General features: G+C 35.1%; 1 protein-coding gene across 1 annotated transcript in view; it reads right to left on the bottom strand.

The window, feature by feature from the left end:
* Positions 1–3,081: 3,081 nt before the first annotated feature.
* Positions 3,082–20,461, bottom strand: part of LOC122347404 (E3 ubiquitin-protein ligase RAD18-like) — a 28,828-nt gene continuing 11,448 nt past the window's right edge. The window contains 5 exon segments of the mRNA XM_043242638.1: positions 3,082–3,297; positions 9,315–9,361; positions 14,462–14,600; positions 16,401–16,433; positions 16,436–16,522. Coding sequence (XP_043098573.1) covers positions 9,337–9,361; positions 14,462–14,600; positions 16,401–16,433; positions 16,436–16,522 — 284 coding nt within the window. The 3' untranslated portion in view covers positions 3,082–3,297; positions 9,315–9,336.

Here is a 20,461-nt window from a genome sequence, read left to right as displayed (position 1 = left end):
TTGGATTCGTCGGAAAGCAGAAAGTCATATACGCCTAGGATACTTCAAAGGTGAGTGAATGACAGGAAAATGTTCATTTTTGTGCAAACTATCCCTTTAATACGTCTGTGTTCACGTAAATCATTCGTAATCCATCTTCATCTACAGAAAAAGTGACACAACAAAATCTTCCATCCTCCTGGTGTTTACATTGTTATTCTTAGTTTTTTCTTGTTGAACGTCACGCGAAAAAAAAACTTCACTGTCAACCAGCTCCAATTCTTAGTACTCACTAGTAAATGTTTCCATCCAAAAATTCTAATTAAACTGGAATATCGCATAAACATGCAAATAAAGCCCAGTTTCCATCCGAGTCAAAGACAACAAAAACGTCACTTCCTGGCACTAAATATCAAAAAGAGTATAGGAGAATAGGAGTACAGTTCACTCAAACATGAAAATTCTGTCATCAGAAGATAGTTTGAAAAACATTTGTAATCAGGCTGTTTTGGTCACCCTTGACTTCCATTGTAGGAAAAAAAACTATGTGAGTCACTGGTGACCCAAACAGCTTGATTACACACTTTTTTCTAAATATCTTCCTTTGTGTTCAGCAGAACAAAGAAATTTTGGGTGAACTATTCCTTTAATATATAAATTTCCATATATAAATCATTGCTTTTGAAGGCAGATGCTGCTGTTTGAGAACCAGTTGTGTAATACAGTTATAGAAATTTATACAGTAAATGTGTTTCCATAATAGTGCAAAGGCCCTATTTTTATAGGTTTGCAAAATTGTTATAAGTTTTTCATTATTGTTCAAAAAAGCATTTTATGATCCTTCTAACTACATGCTTGTATTATTTTCTGGGAAACGTATTCCTTTGTATCTTCTGCAGCTTCTAAAGGGCAGTATTAAATCAAAATATATAAATTTAGAGGTCAAATATCATAAAAATCTGACTTTTTTCCTGTTTCTGTGCTATAATATTTATCAAATTTTAGTATCTGGGGTACAATCTGTAAAGGCACAGCCCTATTCAGGAAATAGAGACGGGGAGCAGCATCTCATTTGAATTTAAAGAAACATGAAAACAGCCCGTTCCTGCTTCCATTCACAATTGGCATTTTCAAAACTATATAAAAGTTGTCTGGTATTTTGAGCTGAAATCTCACAGAGAATCAGCAAATGTTTGAACCTTTTGTGATAGCTGTGCATGACTCCTTCAGTTGCAAGTATGCAAAAGATGTTGGAAAACCAAAGAATTAATGGGACCTGTATGTTTTTTTTTTTTTTTTTGAAAAACAGGTAAAAACTATAAAAACCCATCAGACGAATAAGAGAGAAAAAGGTAATGAAACAACATAAAAAAATCAAGTATATGTGAATGTTTTTGTCTTGTTGACTCTATGTAAACATATTCTACACATTTGTAAACAATAAGCAGTCATCCTGTCATGTTACTTACTATCGCTTTTTTTTTTTAACTGTATTTACATTCCGTTTTCAATTGCTGTATCGATCGCACACACAAACCCGCTTTTTATTACCTACGTTCCCTTCTCCCCCCGTTTTTCTTAGACCTTGAGTAGATTGAATTATCTTGCCCCTACAGTGCACATTCAAACAAACACAAAATCAATTTAAAAGCAGCTTATGTTGAACACTTGACCAATGATTACAAATGACAGGCAAATTCAACGTCACGGCTGCCGTTGCCTAAATAAGGAGAGGTTGCAATATTGTATGTTATGTAGGTTGACAATCACTCTCGGAAATGCTCAGAAATATCAAGTAAGTTCAGAAGAAATGCACAAGTAATCAACTAGTAGAATGAAGGAATAGGGGCCTTGAACCCTTACTGCTACATCTGCAGTGAGTCAAGGTTACTGTACTTTCCTTTTACATAAATGTGTGTCCTATGAATTTCTGCTAATTCCATTAAAGGCTTACAAACGGTGCCGAACGCTTTTGTTCTGGTTTCCTAAGCCTCTCACATTTGCACTGCTTGAAATGTCATTTATTGGCATTTATTTAAATGTTATTATAGCCAGTGGTGGGCTTTCTTTGTTAATTTTTAGCAAAAGAAAATAGAGGTGAAAAAAAATGTACTGATTAAGTAGTTTGCGGTCATCAATAACAAAGCTCTGCATAAACACTTTATTGTATTGAGCGTTGCCATGGGAACAAAAAGACTAGGGATGTGGACAGCTTTGAGAAGTAGTTTAGCATTTCTTAGCAGCATTATTTAAATTGCTGTTTACATATACACAATATGTAAAACATTGGCTATTCTACAAAACTTGCAGCTTTACAAGTTTTATTAGTAGTTTAAAAAAATAATTCACTCAAAATAATATAATATAAATGTTAATTTTTGTACACATCATCATATCATACTTTATTCTAGACTCAAGCATATAACTGACTGGTCTGTGTTATTATTATTATTTCTTTTTAAATACTTTTCACTGTAAACAAGTGTAATCCTACTGAAAGAATGTTTTTAGTCATGTAATCTTTAAGAGAATTGTGTACAGTGGGGCTCTGATACAAGAAAGATGCGACAAGACTTAGACGCAAAAATTGTTTACAGTGCATGTGCATGCTTGAATTTGTTTATCTGCTTGGATGAGCATCAGAAAGCTTGAGAACAGGAACCCCTCACGATTTATTACTCTTGACAGCACAATTGGGAACAGTTCAAAAGCAGGAGGTAAGAAGAATTTCATAACACTCTGAACACATAACAGCGCGAGTCAAGGTTTTACAAACCCTGTTAGTCCTTGCTGGAAAATGCCGTCACTACAAACTTATCACAAACAATGACCCGACCGAAAAACTACAGTATACTGATTTTTAACCGTATCTTCAAAAAACTGAAAAAAAAATGGAACAACCTGTTTCCTTTCATGCCACAGGATAGTTGTCAGCGAAGGATTGAGGACTGTGATCTCCTGAGGTCCTATGTAATAAGTCACTCACGAGCAAAAATGTCATGATTTCAAACCGCATGCTTCTGTGAAGTACTGCAACAGTTGATCAACTACAGCTCCATATGAAATTATGAATTACACATATTCCACTTAAACCTTTTTTGTTTGTTTTATTGGAGAAAACATTATAATGAAATGCTAAAAAGAAAATGTACATAATATGTTGCCAATGGATTGGTTTAGTCCACACATCTTAGAAAAATCTGATACTTTTGTTGCATCTCTTCCCAGGGTCTTCAAACATCTTCCCTATGGGAATGGGGACCTCTCTCCGGAAGAGGCTGCTCTGGGCTTCTGGAGGGGAGAACTCACTCTTTGTGTCTAGAGAAAGAATTTCAGATGGTTAAAATGGGTCCATTTGGCACTACAGCAACACACAGGTTAACTGAGCATAAAGAGATAATCAAACTAAAACGAGTGTTACAAAACAGCTGAGGTACTGATCACTCTCCTGAATGGACATTTACTGCATCATCATCATCATCATCATCATCATGAATAACGCAGACTATTAAAACTCTTTAATACTTTAAGTTGCACGTCACGACACATTACACAAACTGCATCCATTTTCCCCCTACGGAAGCCTTTTTATTATCTTCATTTTCAAAACTAACACACGTAGAGAAAACAACAGCACTAAGACTAATGATGATTAAATAACTAAATTCATTATTTGAGCAGCAGCATGGTGTCCACAGAGATGGTGAAACCTGCAATAAAATAAATAAATAAATAATCTCTGGATGTCACTCAATCATTCGCTGAACCCATGTTAATTTAGCCGGTTTGTCTTCAATTTGTGTTTAGGTTCATCTTGTTTTGCTGTGAAGTGTGTTCTCGTAAAACACATCAAAATACAATACCCACAGAGCAACTTTTTGTATTTCTTTCTAAAAGAATCAGCCAGACGTGTCTCCATTTCTCTGTGTGATTGATTGCTTTGAAGCAGAGAAAATTATATTATTCTACTTAGGAAAATTAACACAAGGAAACTGATTGCAGTTCAATATGATGTCTAAATAAATTCAGTTTAGAATACATTTTGTCGACAACCCAGTTAACACAATCAAAGCATCTGCTTAAAATTTAAATGCTCATAAAGCAATATCATTTAGACACTACAACACGGCAGAAAAGTGCATATTTCATTTCCAATTTTACTCTAACTGTAGTGCTTGGCAAACATTAAAAATCCAAAAATATTCTTTAGATTTTATATGCATTGTGTGCCTGGCAAGTGTTAGTTCACATCACTGACAGCTATTGCCATAGGGCCTAATAGTCAGAAGCTCCTTCTGAGTCCGCAGACAAACGCCCTTTCACAAACAAAATCATGGATGAAGTCCAATTTGACAGTGTGGCCAGTTTTTCTAAAGACTGCAATTCCGCTGCTTTTCAAGGACATGCTTTTATCATTTAGAGAATAATCTGCATTCGTTTTCAAGTTGGTATGTGCAGTGTCTCAGTTACTGGAAATGCAATTTCTTTGCCCATTTCTCTTTGTCCTTTCTGCTTAGTATCATGTCTTGCCACAATATTCTATTCTTTCCTGTAAGATCAGATCATCTTAGATAACACGTACTTAAACTCAGAAGCGTTATTTTTTTCCTACCATTTTACAAAGGAATTTTAAGGGGCACTTTAGACCTGAAATCCAAATGTGGAGTAAAAGTGAAAAGAGGATTTCCTCCTTTAGCCAGAAACCATTTAATGCTGAAACTTTATATATTAGAGGTGGCATGATACACAGACGTCACGGTTCAGTACGTACCTCAGTACAACAGGGAAAAAACAACAACAAATACTATGCTCAGTTTCTCTTCATTTATTTGGAACAGACAGAGGTACAAATCACTTTTTGGGGGGGATTTGTGCCAAATTAGAGAGGTAGCGTTAGGTCACTGGCTAGGTCTTCACATATACATATGTAAAAAGATTTCTATGCTTTTTAATAATTTCAAAAATCATGTTGTTTTTTTATTTATCTCAATCTAACTGCAATTGGGTTATACTGATTATTAAAAAAATATTTAATGCGTTATTGACTTTGCAAAGAACATAAATATTAAAAGGTAGTCAAATGCAACAGCTGCTGGCCATCTGATCACCTGATCAGAGTTTACATCCCAGCTCCAGTTCTCCTTCTACTCCACATCCTCAAAAATATAATCTAAATGATAAATTGGAATGGGTGTAAAGGTGAGGCAATCATCCAGAGATGAAGGCCACTGAATGAATTCAAACTGTGAAAGAGATGTCTTTTCTGGCAGATCATCCAGTGCTTAATGACAGATGAAGCAAACATCTCACGACCACAGGCTTCTGTAAGGGTCTAAGAGGCCTGAAACAGATGTTTCGTTATACTAGCTAAAGACGCCATAAGGCAACCCTGAGGATAAGCTTACCGAATCAGCAGAGAACGCCGAAAATGCATCGGTTCCTTAGCAGGTTCTGGCTTATGACTCTGGATTACAAGCAAGACATTTGCAATGGCTTATCCAAACATCCAACGATCTTAATATCTTCCAGATCAGCTCTTAACAAATGGAACAAATTGATTCGCCTCATATGAAATGGAGGAGCTTTAAGATGGCTTCATAGCTTGCACACAATCCAATGCGTGACAAGGACCTTTACTGTCAAAAACAACTGCAAATATGGACAGATTTCACATCAATGCACATGTATAAAAGCAGAGCCTCTGCTCTTCAGGAAAGCGTTACTCTGTAAAAGACAGAAATAGTCCATAAAAATAATGAGGGTGAATGCTGCATATGTCCACTTGAAGATTACAAATTGCAACGTCGGTTGGGCATTTACATCTTGCAATTCTGACTTTATAACTTGCAATTTTGAGTTATTTCTCGCAATTTGACTTTATAACTCACAATTGCAAGTTTATTTTAATCAATTCTGAGAAAACCGCAATTGTGAGAAAAAAAGTCAGAATTAACATTTTTGATAACACTTAACTATTACCTATAACGTTTTTCCTCAATATCTTAATTTGCTGCTTATTAATGCTTAAGATAGTAGTTACATTTAGAGATTGGGTAAGATTAGGATGCTGAATAAGGTCATGTACAACAAGACATTGTTATGCACTTAATTAACACTAATTAATGGCTAATATCCTAGTAATGTGCATGCTAATAAGCAACTAATAGGTGTAATCATAAAATGAAAGCGTTTTTTTTTTTTTATTTATTGGTGGGAACAGGCTTGATAGATAGTATCATAAACATGCACAAGCACTAACTGCATATTATGCATAAAATGCACCAATATGGTTCCTGCTCCAACTTCTTTACCAACTAAGGAGGATCTTTGGCCTGAAAAAATGTCAAAGACCCCTGAGCTATGGAAACTGGCTCCGTTGCACGTTTAAAGGAGAATGTGTGTGGGACTTGGTGCTACTCAAATAAACCAGTACTGTTTTCCTTCCACATGCTTCCTCCCTTTATGCCTTTGAAAAGAGATTTATTGTATAACAATTAAGCAGGAGCTGAAGGCCTGCAGATAAGCCTTCTAAGAGCCATAGAAGAATATTTTATTCATAAGAAATATTTGATCCATATGCTTAATGAGGAAAAAAACAAACAAATCAGCCCTTTGAGTCCCCTGGTTCATGAATCACACAAAGCGCTAGAGAAACAGTGAGTGACACTGAGTGCTTGCTTATGGCTCCCAAAGCAGCCGGTTCAAAAGGAGAACGAATGACATCGCCTGGGACACAAAGGCAGCCGTATGTCTTGATGAAGGTTTAACCAAACGAGATTGAGTTGAGGGATTTTTGTGTTTCATAAACAATGAGGAGGGCGTTAAAAGGCCGATCTCTTCTGGAAATTCATAAAATCTTTGAACATTCCTGTGTTTGGGAACAGGCTGTAAGAAACAGCTATGAGATTAAATTTCACTTCTGAGAGAAAATTGAAACAGCTGAGACCTTGATGCGCAAGTCTTTCATACTAGCTTCAAAGTTTAAGCTAGATCCTTACTTTCTGAAGGAAAGAAAAATAGGTTCTTTATTGTAAGAAAATACAGGTTTATACATTCTGAAGGATCATTACGTTACATAGAAATATATTAACCAATTATTAAACCATTCTGCCATTTTCCAGTTGTATCAGTGTCAAAATGCACCAAAATCTAATTTCTTGGTCCGAAGCAGAGCAAAATAAAACACTGCACCGAAGGCTGAATACCGTACACAGATTTTTGAATTTTCCCCCAATATATTTTGCCCATTTATTATTGCATAAATTAAATAGCCAAAACATGCTTTGTATTGTTTTGTCTAGCTTTTCACAGAAACAATTTTTATTATAATACAATTAAAAATATTTAAAATATACTTATAAACTTATGAACCCATCAAAGCACAATTGATCTTATTTTTTCTCTTATTTTGTCAGTGCTTGTAATGACTCTAGCGTCTTTCTTGGACACTTTTAAATGCATTTACACTGCAGATATGTTTGCTGCATAAGCGTGCGCCTTTATTTAATCTCACCATGTCATTGTTAGCGTAATTTATTCGGTCTTTTCGAATATTTGAACATCGAAAGAGATTCTATGCTATTTTTGGCCAAACAATTTTGGTTGCGAACTTTCGGTGCATCCCTAAAAATTCATTTTGTAACAAAAATTGAATAAATTAAGTAAATTAATTCATGCTATCTTAATAAATGCATTCAATATTCAAAAACCTGCATAGGTCAACTGCTTATTCAGCCAAAATCTGAAAACTTGTCAAAGATGCCCAAATGACATTAGACTTTCTAAGCAAGAATTTCGGGATAATATAGGCCAAAATTCCTCAATGAAATCTAATGCGACTTATTCGAATGGTTCTCAGATGCCATTTTATGAAGAATTTTATTATCGCCAGTGCAATACATACTTTCTGTACTTAGTAGAAGTATGTGAAATGGGATTCAGCCATGGTCTACTTCAGAAAGATGACAGAGTGGTGAGAATTCACTTCACCGGTAAGATGACAGTTCTGTTCTGGCTATGACAGAAAGTTTCTAAAAGAAACTTTGGAACATTAATCAAGACCCATTTCTGCTATGTCAGGCACTGATCAGATAGATATGAGTGCTTTTTTTAATCTTACTGGAATAACTATATAGTATTTGTCCATATTCAGTATTTAACGTGTTCATTTAACTATGACTAGATAAGTAAAACGGACCTAGAGCACGCAATTAACTTTTCTAAATTACTTTTGATTACAAACTTCATGATTATGAATGAGAACATCAGATTTTAATGACATCAGCTATTAAAATGTTCTTGTTCCCTGTAACTAAGCTTTTTCCGATAAGCTTCACAACCAGTATGATTCCACAAATGTAATATTTATCAAACTACTATGCATAATTGGATTTTAGATAGAAAGGTTTCTTGTTACATTTCCTCAATATAATTCAATAAAACATAAATAATAAGTACAAAGTTCTGACAGAATCTCTCACCATAACCAACCCATGTGGTTAAATTCATGCACAAAAGTCTACTAAGTCATAAGAAAAATGGATTTAAAGAAACTACGGTTTACTGATATTTCATTAGGTGACGTCAATATGGATTAATGCAAATACAGGTTCTTTAAATCCAAGAGCACTGGTTTCAATTATTAGGCTGAGGAATTTCTTTCTACAGTGAACAGTTTCCTTCAACAGCTTTTTTTTCCTCATTCTTAATATCACGTCTGACATAATAGTAGCCCACAAGTACAATTTTCCATACCACATTTATAAAGCTTAAGGTGGATCCCCAAGGCAGGCTCTAGGGTAATAGGTGGGGATGTCTAGTCTCTACACAAAAACTGAACTGGAAAGAGAGCAGCTATTGCCTGAGAGTCTTTTCCCCCAGTGAGTGGCTCATAGTGGGGGGCAATACTCTATCAAAGAAGAGCAATCCCTCGCTGAAAGAAGGCCTTACTCACTCTAGATTTGCTGAAACTATAAGGATACAACCCACGCCAAGAACAACTCGCTAGACTCTAAGCCTTCATTAGATGACTGTGGATGCAGGGATTTTTGTGGGACAACATCCTGTCAAAGCATAGACTGCATATTTATTGCTTAAAAATTAACATGGGAAAATCAGTACTGGATAACAAATGCAGCCAGTGCAGGATATTCATCAAAGACCATGAGACATTGTCCATTGTTAAAGCTATACTGTAAATACTATAAATTATCACATTTAAAATAACTTTTCTTTTTCAGTTTATTTTATTAATTCCTGTAATGGCAAATTCACAGCAGCCAATACTTCGGACATCAATTCGGACGCCAGTTTGTTGCATGTAAAGAGCTACTTACTTGAGTAGCTGCTGCCATGTCTTCAACAGAAAATATCTGAGATGGAGCTGAAGTAAACACACAAAAGAGAAAAAAAAAGAATTTGAGTTAATGTTTAACAAGCTTGATGTTACATAATCTCTGCACCACGTAATAGCATGAAATTTTACTGCACTTCACAAATATACATAGAGCAGCAATACTGTAATTCTGCAGACCTAGGCATTATTGTGAAACACAAGGGACGATAATTTATATCAAGACACAAGGCCCTGTCTCTGCCACACTGGTGCTTTGGGCCCAACTCTGCTTGAGAAATGATTACAGAACTGGTCTCTACTGATGAAAAGCACAGGGGACACAATAAGCCAGCCATCTAGCATGTAGGAAGTACGGAAATTGTGAAGCTGGAGGCAGTGATGGAAAGGGGAGAGTGAAGAAATGCAGGAATTGGTTGCACAGGAGGACGTTGGAAATGAAGAGAAGAGAGAAAAAAACACATTCCTATAAAAACAGTAATCAAGCCCCCAGTCATCTCTGACTTTAATTTTGAGGATACAAAACACAGTAGGGACTTAAAGTAAAAATCGGTAGCTAATAAGTATGAACCTGTGTGGTTTCCCGTATTAAGGATTTTTGAAAATGACCTTTTATGCAGCGTGTAACACAGCTCTAAGTGAATGAAAACGTCTTGCTTTAAATCTGAAAGTGCACAGTGTATAAAGTTATTGTCTCTCAAAAGAAAGAGTCAACTCTAAATCATTAATACCAGTCATTTTTAAATCAAAGCCCGAGGTGTTACATGTTGACGTCAAAAGGAAACATTAGCATATTGTCCATCCATTTTTGTGCATGTAGAACTGAGAAAAATTCACCATCATATGTTTTTTGTGTTGATCTGAATGAAAAATGCTAATTCATTCTTTGCCACTAGGTGCCGCTTTACGAGCGTTAAAATAGCTGCTTCCCCAGGAACGCTGCACACAAAGCAGCACAGTGTTCACAAGCTATGCTTTTTATTAAATGGAAATTAAATCGACTAATCAAACCAATCAACACAGCAAAGGAGGAGTTTGGAAAAATTAATCGTTGAGTACATTGTTTGGGAGTCTTTGAGCAAATAAGTTAAAAATAAATGCATATCATAAAACAATGAAAGTGTTTTTTATAACATTGCATGCATGTCAACCTGTTGTTGAGAGCTCCAAAAAACAAAATATAAACCTTTCATTATCCATAATTTGGGCACTTTAAACCGTTTAGTAACAGAGATGATTTAGAGGAAGTGAGAAAACCTGAAGAAGAGAGGACGACACAAGAGACGCATAAAACAAAACCACAAGGCCACCACACGCATCTGTTTATGCCCTGAATAAGGAGAACGGGATGTAATCACTGCTTAAACTAAAGTATGTTTTAAAATCAGGGATCAAGCAGAGACAGAAGAGCTAAGATTATCCTGCACGAAATTTACAAGATGTAAAAAAGACAGGACAAAAACTGATCAAATACAAACTCCTGATTCTTAAACAAAAAGATTAGGAAACTGCAAAAGAGAAATATTATACGCGCCTGTTATAACAAAGTCAGCAGAAGTGGCATTGTCCTGCTAATTCACCAGACACACGTTCTACCGATACTTCAAGAGAGAAATTCTTCAAATCCTCTTGAACATCATCCAGCATTTTGATTGGTTCTACACCTGTGAATCACCTCAATGTTATGGTTCAACAAAAGCAATCAAATACATAACTTCTGGGTGAATAAATGCCAAAAGTAGATCAAATCAACCTATGAGAGAGAGAGGGGCAGGGGGTGACTTGCAAAGCCCGTAGAACGCAACAGTACTGAATGACGACGCCTTGTCCACAAGGTTATCGGCAACCAACAAAATCTTAAAAAAAAAAAAAAAAAAAAAAAGGAATATACACACTGTTATCCTATCCTAAATTACTTCATGAGTAAGAGAGAAAAGTTGAAAAGTAATACAGAACAGAGGACATACCCTAGAAGCTCTAGGAATAAACAAATCATTTAAACAATCTAATTTTTACAGCAAAAAAATTAAACACTGAAATGTTTGCAAAGTTCTAAAAACAAGTACAGTATCTTGGAAAATATGTAGTTCGTGGTCCGCAATATTTTAATAAGCATACACAAACTAATCCCTAGAATACAAGAATCATCCATGCGAATAAGCTTCTAGTATCAGTTAATTACCCAGAGTACCAAAGCAGAACACCATCCATCCCAAGACTCCAGTATGAGCTGCAGTTGTGAGCCTGTAATAGATCTTATCAGCTCTGATTTGTGTCCTTACACTAGTGGAGCTGCCAACGTTCGAGGGCATAATGCATTGCTAAAGGTTACCTTAACCTTTCACCTCTTTTGACAGTAAATCACAACACCCAGATGTATATTAGTGCAAAATAAATCTACATTTTTTTTTTTTTTTTTTTTTGAATGAATGAATGAATTAATCAAAACTCAATCAGGCACTGGAAGGAAAAACAGCAAGACGGGACATAACATATATACATAAATGTATAGATTTGTCTGGTAAGCCAACGAATACGGCGCAAATGAAAAAGCATTTCTCATTATCATTCACCTTGTTGAAACGATCCACCCACTTTCTAAAGACACAATGAGGAGCACATCTGTTACTGGAGGCCTTCTACTAATTAATAACACAAATACATCAAATTATAGCGCTACTGAGCAAAGCAGGACTGTGCACATAACATCTTATCACATTAATATAAATATATAAATGCTGTGTAATTACAAAGGCCAACATGTAGAGCCAAGCAATGAGGAGCGACACTTGAGAAAGTGAACGTGTAAAGTGAGTATATGATCCGTTTCCTTTTTTTCAGTTTAACAATGGCAAAGGTTATTCAAGTTCATTATTAAACTCTTTACAAAGGTTACATTTTTGTAATTCCCTCAATGACTCTCTACGGTTGAGCGTGACCGGGCATGAATATGCTTATGAAATCTGGTTAAAAGTTATTATGTCATCGTCTACATTTTCCGTCAACAAAAAACACACTGATAATAAAAGACCCCGTTTGATGAACTTCATCACACATTCTACACAAAATTCCGCAGTTTTGCATTATGATTAATAACGAGACTCTTGGTGACAGCTCTCAGGAGAATTTTATACTGGCATCAAAACAAAACAAAACTGGACCAAAATGTAACGCCATTAAAAATGGATGTGTAAAACAAATATTACAGCCAGGGTATTGTTTTGCAACGTGCAGCAGCTGCTCACAGACAAAGTGTAAAAAGCCTTTTGAGGGACACAAAGGACGGCATTTCAAAATGCATCCTTAAAGGCCACTGAAAACACTGAAGGAACTTAGCTTGTTATTCATGTACACACAATCAACCGGAAAAAAAAAGTGGAAAACTGTCTCTAATGGTTGATGTTTCTTCTTGTCCATGTTTATGTTTATCAGTAGTATCACTACTTTAAGTGGATTCAGAAACAGCACATTTCAGGAACAGGAATACTAAGGGTGCTACTGGCAGCCTTGATAGCATCTAAAAACCATTTTCAAGGTAATGCCAAATTGATTTGCCTCAAAAAGCCTTTTTTAAATTCTAAAATGTGCTACAGCTAGGCTCTGAAATGCATGACCATTTATAACTGGACAACAGCCACTGATTACATTTAAGCTTTCATAGGGTAAATACTCATTTTGCATACTTTATGATTTCATGCGCTGTATTTTCAATGCATTTTATTCCTACAGTATTTGTATTTGATTGATGGCATAGGCCTTCACGTTGCTAATTTTATTGTGAGCTCAAACTATTTTTTTGTTTGCTTTTGACAGAAGCTGTTCTCCAAAAACCAAAGCTAATGCAGTGCATCCCAACAAGAAAAACAAAATTACTCTGAATAGATCCTAATGAGAAAAACAACAAGAAGCTCTCACCTAAATCACCTATCACCTAAATATCAAAGTATGTGAAAGCCTGCGAGATAATGAAAAATTCTGTGAATCTGTTTCTTCAGTGAGTGACAGGTTCCTTTCTGCCAAAGGTAACATCCCACACTTTGACCTAACGGCTCACAGGATGATTGCAGACCAAAAGACCTGTCAATATTGCTTTAAAAACAGCAGGAAATTGGCTCATCTGCTCTGAGAGAGGAAGGGAGCCAATGAAAAACTGTGCATGACAGTCAGGAACAGAGCGTTGGGGTGGGGGCACTGGAAATGATTTACAATGTTTCCACACCTGAACGTGTTCTCAATCACAGGATTCCAATAACAGTGATATTTAATACTAGAGTTGGACGTATGGGCGTATGTTTGAAGTAGACTAGAGAAAGAAAGTCAGAGAGGAACATTGTCCTCAGGTTCGGGTTTGAAAGCGCTTGCGGTTGAATGGTATTAATTTCATCACATAATCCAAAACAAATCAAAGCAAGTCCAAGGATCTATTCGATGTTTTGGGGCTAAATTAACTGCATACTTGTTATCAAGACCACATTTACATCTATACCTAATGGATTCTAAGTATAACAAAGAGAAATATGAAAAGACAGCATCTTGCAAGCATCTTGACCATAAAAAAAAGTAAAATTCTCAACTGAAATTTCTCTGACTTAACTTGCCCTAAATAATAAATAATATGATGAATAACTATCTATGCCGACAGAACTTCCCCACAAAATCTCTGCACATGAAAGTTAATTAGCAAACACACGATTTCAAAGTGCATGCATTTACAATGCATCAAAGCTGGAGTACAGTGAATGTTTGTCAATGTGTGTTGTTTTTTTTTATTAAATTGTTGGTCCTTAATGCAGATTTAAATATCAGGGACTGGAATAATTGTTGAATAAATTTGCTTATAAAATAAAAGAAACAAAAGCAATAAAGCACTCTCCCATACTGTATTTAGCAAAAAAAAAAACACTGGTAGAAAAAAAAAAGTGCAAAGTGTCTATATTTACTACTGCTACTAAAATTAACTGTTACTACAATTCTTTAATATCCTCTTTTGTGTTCTGCAGGAGAAAGAATATACAGGTTTGTAACTGGCTATTTAATATTTGGGACGAACTGTCTCTGCCTTTAAATTTCGACCACCTGAAATGATTCCAAATACAAGGGTGGAAATGGTTTGCTTTTAAACAGAAGTACCTGCTGACTGACACTTCACTGATTGTAGGGCTTGATGATCTTGATGGAAGCTCAATTACCCTGTCCATCTCTTCACTCTTTATTTTCAGCATTGCAGAAACGAGAGGCTGGGGAGTGTTCTGAATGCTGTTTTGTGAACCTGATACATGGAAAGATGTGGAAGGAAAAAAAATACAGTTATAAATACACCACTAGAATACAATTTTGTGAAAAACCTCGTCAAATAAGACCCTTGACAAGTTTTTTTTATGCTAATATTTTCTTTTGTATTCCGTTTGCAGCTAGGGTATAAAATAAAAATAGGCCTTGGCGAGTACAAAAACAAAAAAAAACAACTATTGGCTGTTATATAGCATGCGTCACAGCAAGAGTCATACTAACACTAACTGTGCTATATATGTACATATACATTATATATATATATATATATATATATACACATACATACATACACATACATACATACATACATATATATATATATATATACACACACATATATAAGTATATATAGTATATAAAATGTGAACAACTACAAAGTTTTGAAAAGGGTTCAACACACGCTGAAATCTTGATTTACACATAACCACTACTAGAGAACTGACAATTCCAAAATCAATTGCAACTAAACCAACTGTGAAGGCATCGACTCACAGAGAGATAACCAATCTAGACAGCCATGTTGAATATTTTTAAACCGCAAACTGCTTATTGACTTTGAAGTCCACATATGCTTTGCTGATAATAGCATGAGACTGGTGCCTTATCATCAGAGCAGGTGATGGGGTCTACAGGCCCTTATTTACTGCAATTGTTGAGGTGGCGCACAAAAGTACTTATGCATTCGTGTGTGTGAATGTAATATGCTGTATATAGTAACTCTGTCACTACAGTGGCGGTAGACTTGTAATGTTTATGAAGTTTTTTTTATTTTTGCATCCATTTCCTAATCTAAACAAACAGTCTAATCAAAACATTGCATATTTTTACTTCTTGATCAAGTAAAATGGTCTAAGAATTAACCTAAGTTGATAAGTATGTGAACCTTTGCTTTCAAAAAAGCAATAATGATGCAACCAAATGCTTCCAAAAACTTTGGATCAATATTGAATGTTAGATTACAGAAATGTCTTCAGCTACAGACTGACGTCTTAACATTCCCCTGTAAAACTTTTTGGTACAATGCAGAATTTATAGTTCCATCAAAGATTGTGATTCAGAAGCAGCAAAACAGCCCCTAATCATTACACTGTCATCATTGTGATTCACAGATGAGATCGAATTTCTTATTGAATGCAAGTTCTTTATTGACAAATGTAACACTTCTCCTTGAAACAAAAAAAATCTGTTTAGTCTACAAATCATTTAGCCAAGTCCACAGAGTTTTTGGGAACCTTTAGATGGACAGCATTGTCTTCTTGGAAAGTAATGGCTTTTTCCTTGTTATCCTGCCATGCACACCATTCTGTGTGTTGCCTTGATAAGCTCGGCTTTCACAGCAACTCACAAATTCACACCTGCTTTATGTAATTTTAACACCCTAGTACTTCACATGCTCTAACCAAACTAAGAGAATGATTTCAGAATTTTAGTAAATATATGTGGGGGGAAAAACATAAAGAAAAATATTTTTAAATTACTTGTCAGTTGAATTGAATGTCAGTTGAATGTAGATTAAATTTACAGCAAATTCTTAACAATTCAGTCCAACGCCACTGTAGTAACAACCATTTCCATGACAGTGACATTAATTATTAAGATTATAGGACATCCTACAGCATAATTAAATGTCAACTATTCAAATGTGTGAAAAAAAAAATGTCAATGTCAACCTGGCTATCAATTTTAACCAATGTTCAAACAAGAATACATGTATGTGAAAATAAAGTATTATGTTATCTTTAAGTAGAATCTGAAGAGAAACTGAGGACAATGGGACCTTTGGAGTGCGTTTCCTCTGTAGACTTCTCCCTTCCTGTTTGATCGGTGCTCTCTTGGATGTCTCCAGACGACCTCTGACCTGGGCAATCAAACGGGGAAAATTCGCACAATGCTGCTTCCCTAAGAAAAATAATCAAAAGGGAGAGAAGTAAAGAGTACTGCACTAAAAAACTGCATTTTATCCGTAAGTACAAAGAAATCAATAAAATAACTTATCACATATACTGAATCTTGAACAATGGGCGTTCTATAGCAGACCTGAATGCCTCAAGGAAAGTGTTAGGAGGCGGAGCATATTATTACATCTTGATAAAAATTAATAAGAATTTCCCCCTCCCTTTTCCAATAATGTACACTGATGAATCAGGAACGTCAGGGTAAGTAAATAAATTACACAGGGTCAATTATTATTTCATGATGACTTTATTATTTAACTTTTTTAACCTGAAATATTCCTCTAAATAATACTAAAACCTGCATTATGCAACAATCATGTCTGGATAATAAATTACATTATTACACCAAAATAAATTAAGTAAAAAACAAAGCCATAAAAGAAAAATCTGAATATATCTTGTTCTGAAAATGTTAGAGGATTATATTTCAATCTTACCATTCACTTCTAACAGAGAATGAATCCTGCAACGGAAAATAATAATGACTCTGTCTAAAAGCACTGGCATAACAAGGCAGACCATGATAAATGTAGTGACGAAAACCAACAAAAGCAGATGAAAGGTCATATGGCCTGCTTTTAAAATCGCATCAGCCAAAGACCCAAGAAGAGATCAGCTGAAATGACGATGACTGAAGAACTGCAGGAGAACAAATACAGAGATAACACTATCACAGAAACACACTGCTTTTAAATGTCCACAGACCCTGACATTCATCGGTGTCTGTTTGCGATACAGCATATGAATCCTGTTTCTATTGCCAGTATCTGTTATAACTGAACAGGCCTAAAAAGTTGAACTGAAAGCATTAGCATTTTATTCATGGATCACATGTATATATAACAGCTTGTAGAATGCCGTTTTCCATTAGTATACATGTGTAAAAAAAATCAAATCATCTTTGCTTTTAGACTAGTATGCAGTGAAGGTTTAATGAAAGTAATGCTTGCAAGAAAACGATTTTCACAAAATTCACGATTTTTACGTATTTTCACAAAGGTTTAGCCTTAAGGCCTCATTTTTAGACATTAAAACAGCATACTGAGTAACATTACTCATACAGCGTTATCTTAACTCAGCCTCGCTGTTGTTACTCACTGAAAACACTGGAATGTGTGTCTTCTAATCTCAATAGAACATGGCGTGCATTGGTCATAGGTTTTGTGGCAAGGTAGCCTGATATCTGTTCTCATACTTCATACTACAACAGCTCCAGTCCATTTTGGCAATTCCATTAGAAAGTCTATTTAGCGTAATTTTTCACAAACCACTGCTGGCTAATCGCTAAAGTGCTAAATAGGGAACTTTCATCTCAGGAATAATGACTTGTTGACTGTATTCAACTGTTGAGCAATTACTGCCTTTTTATGTGGTCAAAGCTTTAGAAATAAAATATTGCAAATGGAAAACAGCTATAGAAAAATGCATTCAAAATTCCCCACAGAACACACAGTGAATTAGTCTTTGGGATCAACATACAAACTGACATGATGTCTAATCAGCTCCATTATTCCTTATTTAAATTTGTGAATAATTCAGGAAACTAAATCATTAAGAACATAAAAAATAATGCAAATCTCTAATTTTTCAAAGAATGTTTTACATATTTGGGAGAATACTGTATTTTTAATATATTAGGCGCACATGTAGTTTTGAATTACCCTGTGGTCAACTGCTGTTGCAATGCAGTTTCATTCGTGGAACCGATACAAGTATTTATCTATTTAAACTGCATATCCCAATAAAAACAGTTTTGCATTAACCTAAGCCATGCCACGCACCAGCTGTATCTGATACGCGTCTCTTCTTGTACAAGTTATTCTGATGCTGAGGACACTAAACAAAGAAACAAGACCCTTCTTCCAGAGCCAATACTATTATAAATTCTGAAAACAGAATGAAATCAAACACAAGACAAGTTCTTGAATTTATCCATTCTTTCTATAAGCAGAAGAAGCTGTAAATCTGCTAGGACAACAACTAAAAAGCCCCAAAGAAGCATTTACAATATGAACACGCTGTGAACAAAAAGAACATTACGGAAATCTTCAAAGTATTACCAAGAAGTGGGTGGTGAAGTGTTACAAGACTTCAGTGTCTAAATGTTATTTTTCTTTCTCAAGTCATATTGCGTCATACTCAGAATACTTGGGAAGGAAATCTGTTATTTACTGAGGACAAAAGCAGGATCAAATCTGATAATGACCGGTTAATGGCCAACAACCTCTTGTGTATCTATAAAGCAAACACATAACGACAAAGAAAAAAAAAAAAGATTACAGATGCAATGACTTGCAGAACACACACCTATAAACAATATTATAGTGTACAGACTTAACTATGCCTCTGAATCAAAACCATTCAACAAAATAAACCTCTGAATGCAACACATATGTGCCAAAATTACAAACGCACGTACAAGAAAACAGATCACTGCTCTGTTCATTTTCATTTCCTTATTTCTGACAGACTTGGAGACGGCTGGGTTGAAATGATTATATGAAAGGTAAAACGCTATATTTAAACAATAAAGAGAGTGAGTGTCAAGAGAATCTTCAGGTCGTTGTAAAATCAGAGGGCAAAGGCCAAGAAAAAAACCCCAAAAACAACAAAATATCAATTTAAATTAAGTTTCCCTTGTGCTAAAAAGTACATAAAGAATGAACAATTAGCAAATCTTAAAAGATGTCATTGTGGTCAGGATTTAATTAAACAGAACTAATTTTAACAATGGAAAATGTACTATAGTTAATTAGTGGTTAAATTTGAATTAAAAAAAAATTATATATTAAAAAAAATATATATATATATATATATATATATATATATATATATTAAACAAAAACACAGAAGCGTGGTTCATTATTTATATTAAAAATGACTATATAACCAGTTATACTAAGCCAGATGATTTTTTTCTACAATTGATCAACAAGTTTTTCCAACAGCCACAGAAACCAAAAAAATAAATAAAATGATATTCTGTTTAAAGAATTGGTTTATGGCCAATAGTCACACTTTGGTACATTATTTAGAATGAAACTTTTGTATAGAAAAGCTAGATTCCTGGGATGTGTCTTATTCACCTCGTGTCTTTCCCCATTCATCGGGCACTCTATGAAGCTGGTGAATCATCAAACCCTTTTGATGATTAATCAAGAGTTTATCTCGGCATGCCGCTATTTATAGATTCCCTCCGTGCTGTGCATCAATATTTCAACATCCTGTCTCTGACATCACAGTCTGGCTGTTCTAATCGCACAGTGCCTTTCATCTTTTGCTGCTAGGTCAATTTAACGTGACAAATATGGACCACGTTTTCTCACTTGGCGAAAATTACACCAATCCCCCTTAAATGGCTTTGTTTCTAATGCTGGCCTCTGGGAGGAGGTTGTTAGGGTAAGTGGGTTTTATTATGGCAAAGAGCGCCACTGGGACCAGCAGCTGTAACCCGTTCATGTCAAATAGAAACATGGTTTGAGCAAAACCTTAGAGCTCAAGTTAACAGTGCACAACATTAGGACATTTGAGGATAAACATCCATAAACAGAAACAATTAAAGAACATCCACTTAACTTGGTGAACATCTTCAATTCAAGATATGTCCTGGGTTTACATAATCAAAAGAACAGTTCAACGTTATCATTTCTAACACGTCATTACAAATTTTATAGTCAAAGCATCAGTACTTATTAATCTAAAGAAAGTCATTCAGGTTTGAAACAACAAAAGAGAAAGTGTATGTAATAACTAAATTCAAATGAGTTATTTCATTCCATTAAAACACCACAAAACTTCCAACCCTGTTCATTTGTGCCATCGGCTGATTCCCTTAAAGATCACATGGCAGTCCATCAAACAGTGGCTAGCATCTTTAAAGTTT

The sequence above is a fragment of the Puntigrus tetrazona genome, chromosome 6 (assembly GCF_018831695.1).
Source record: "Puntigrus tetrazona isolate hp1 chromosome 6, ASM1883169v1, whole genome shotgun sequence".
NCBI lineage: Eukaryota > Metazoa > Chordata > Actinopteri > Cypriniformes > Cyprinidae > Puntigrus > Puntigrus tetrazona.
Note: the sequence above shows the minus strand (reverse complement) of the source record. Positions and strands in the feature narration are given on the sequence as shown.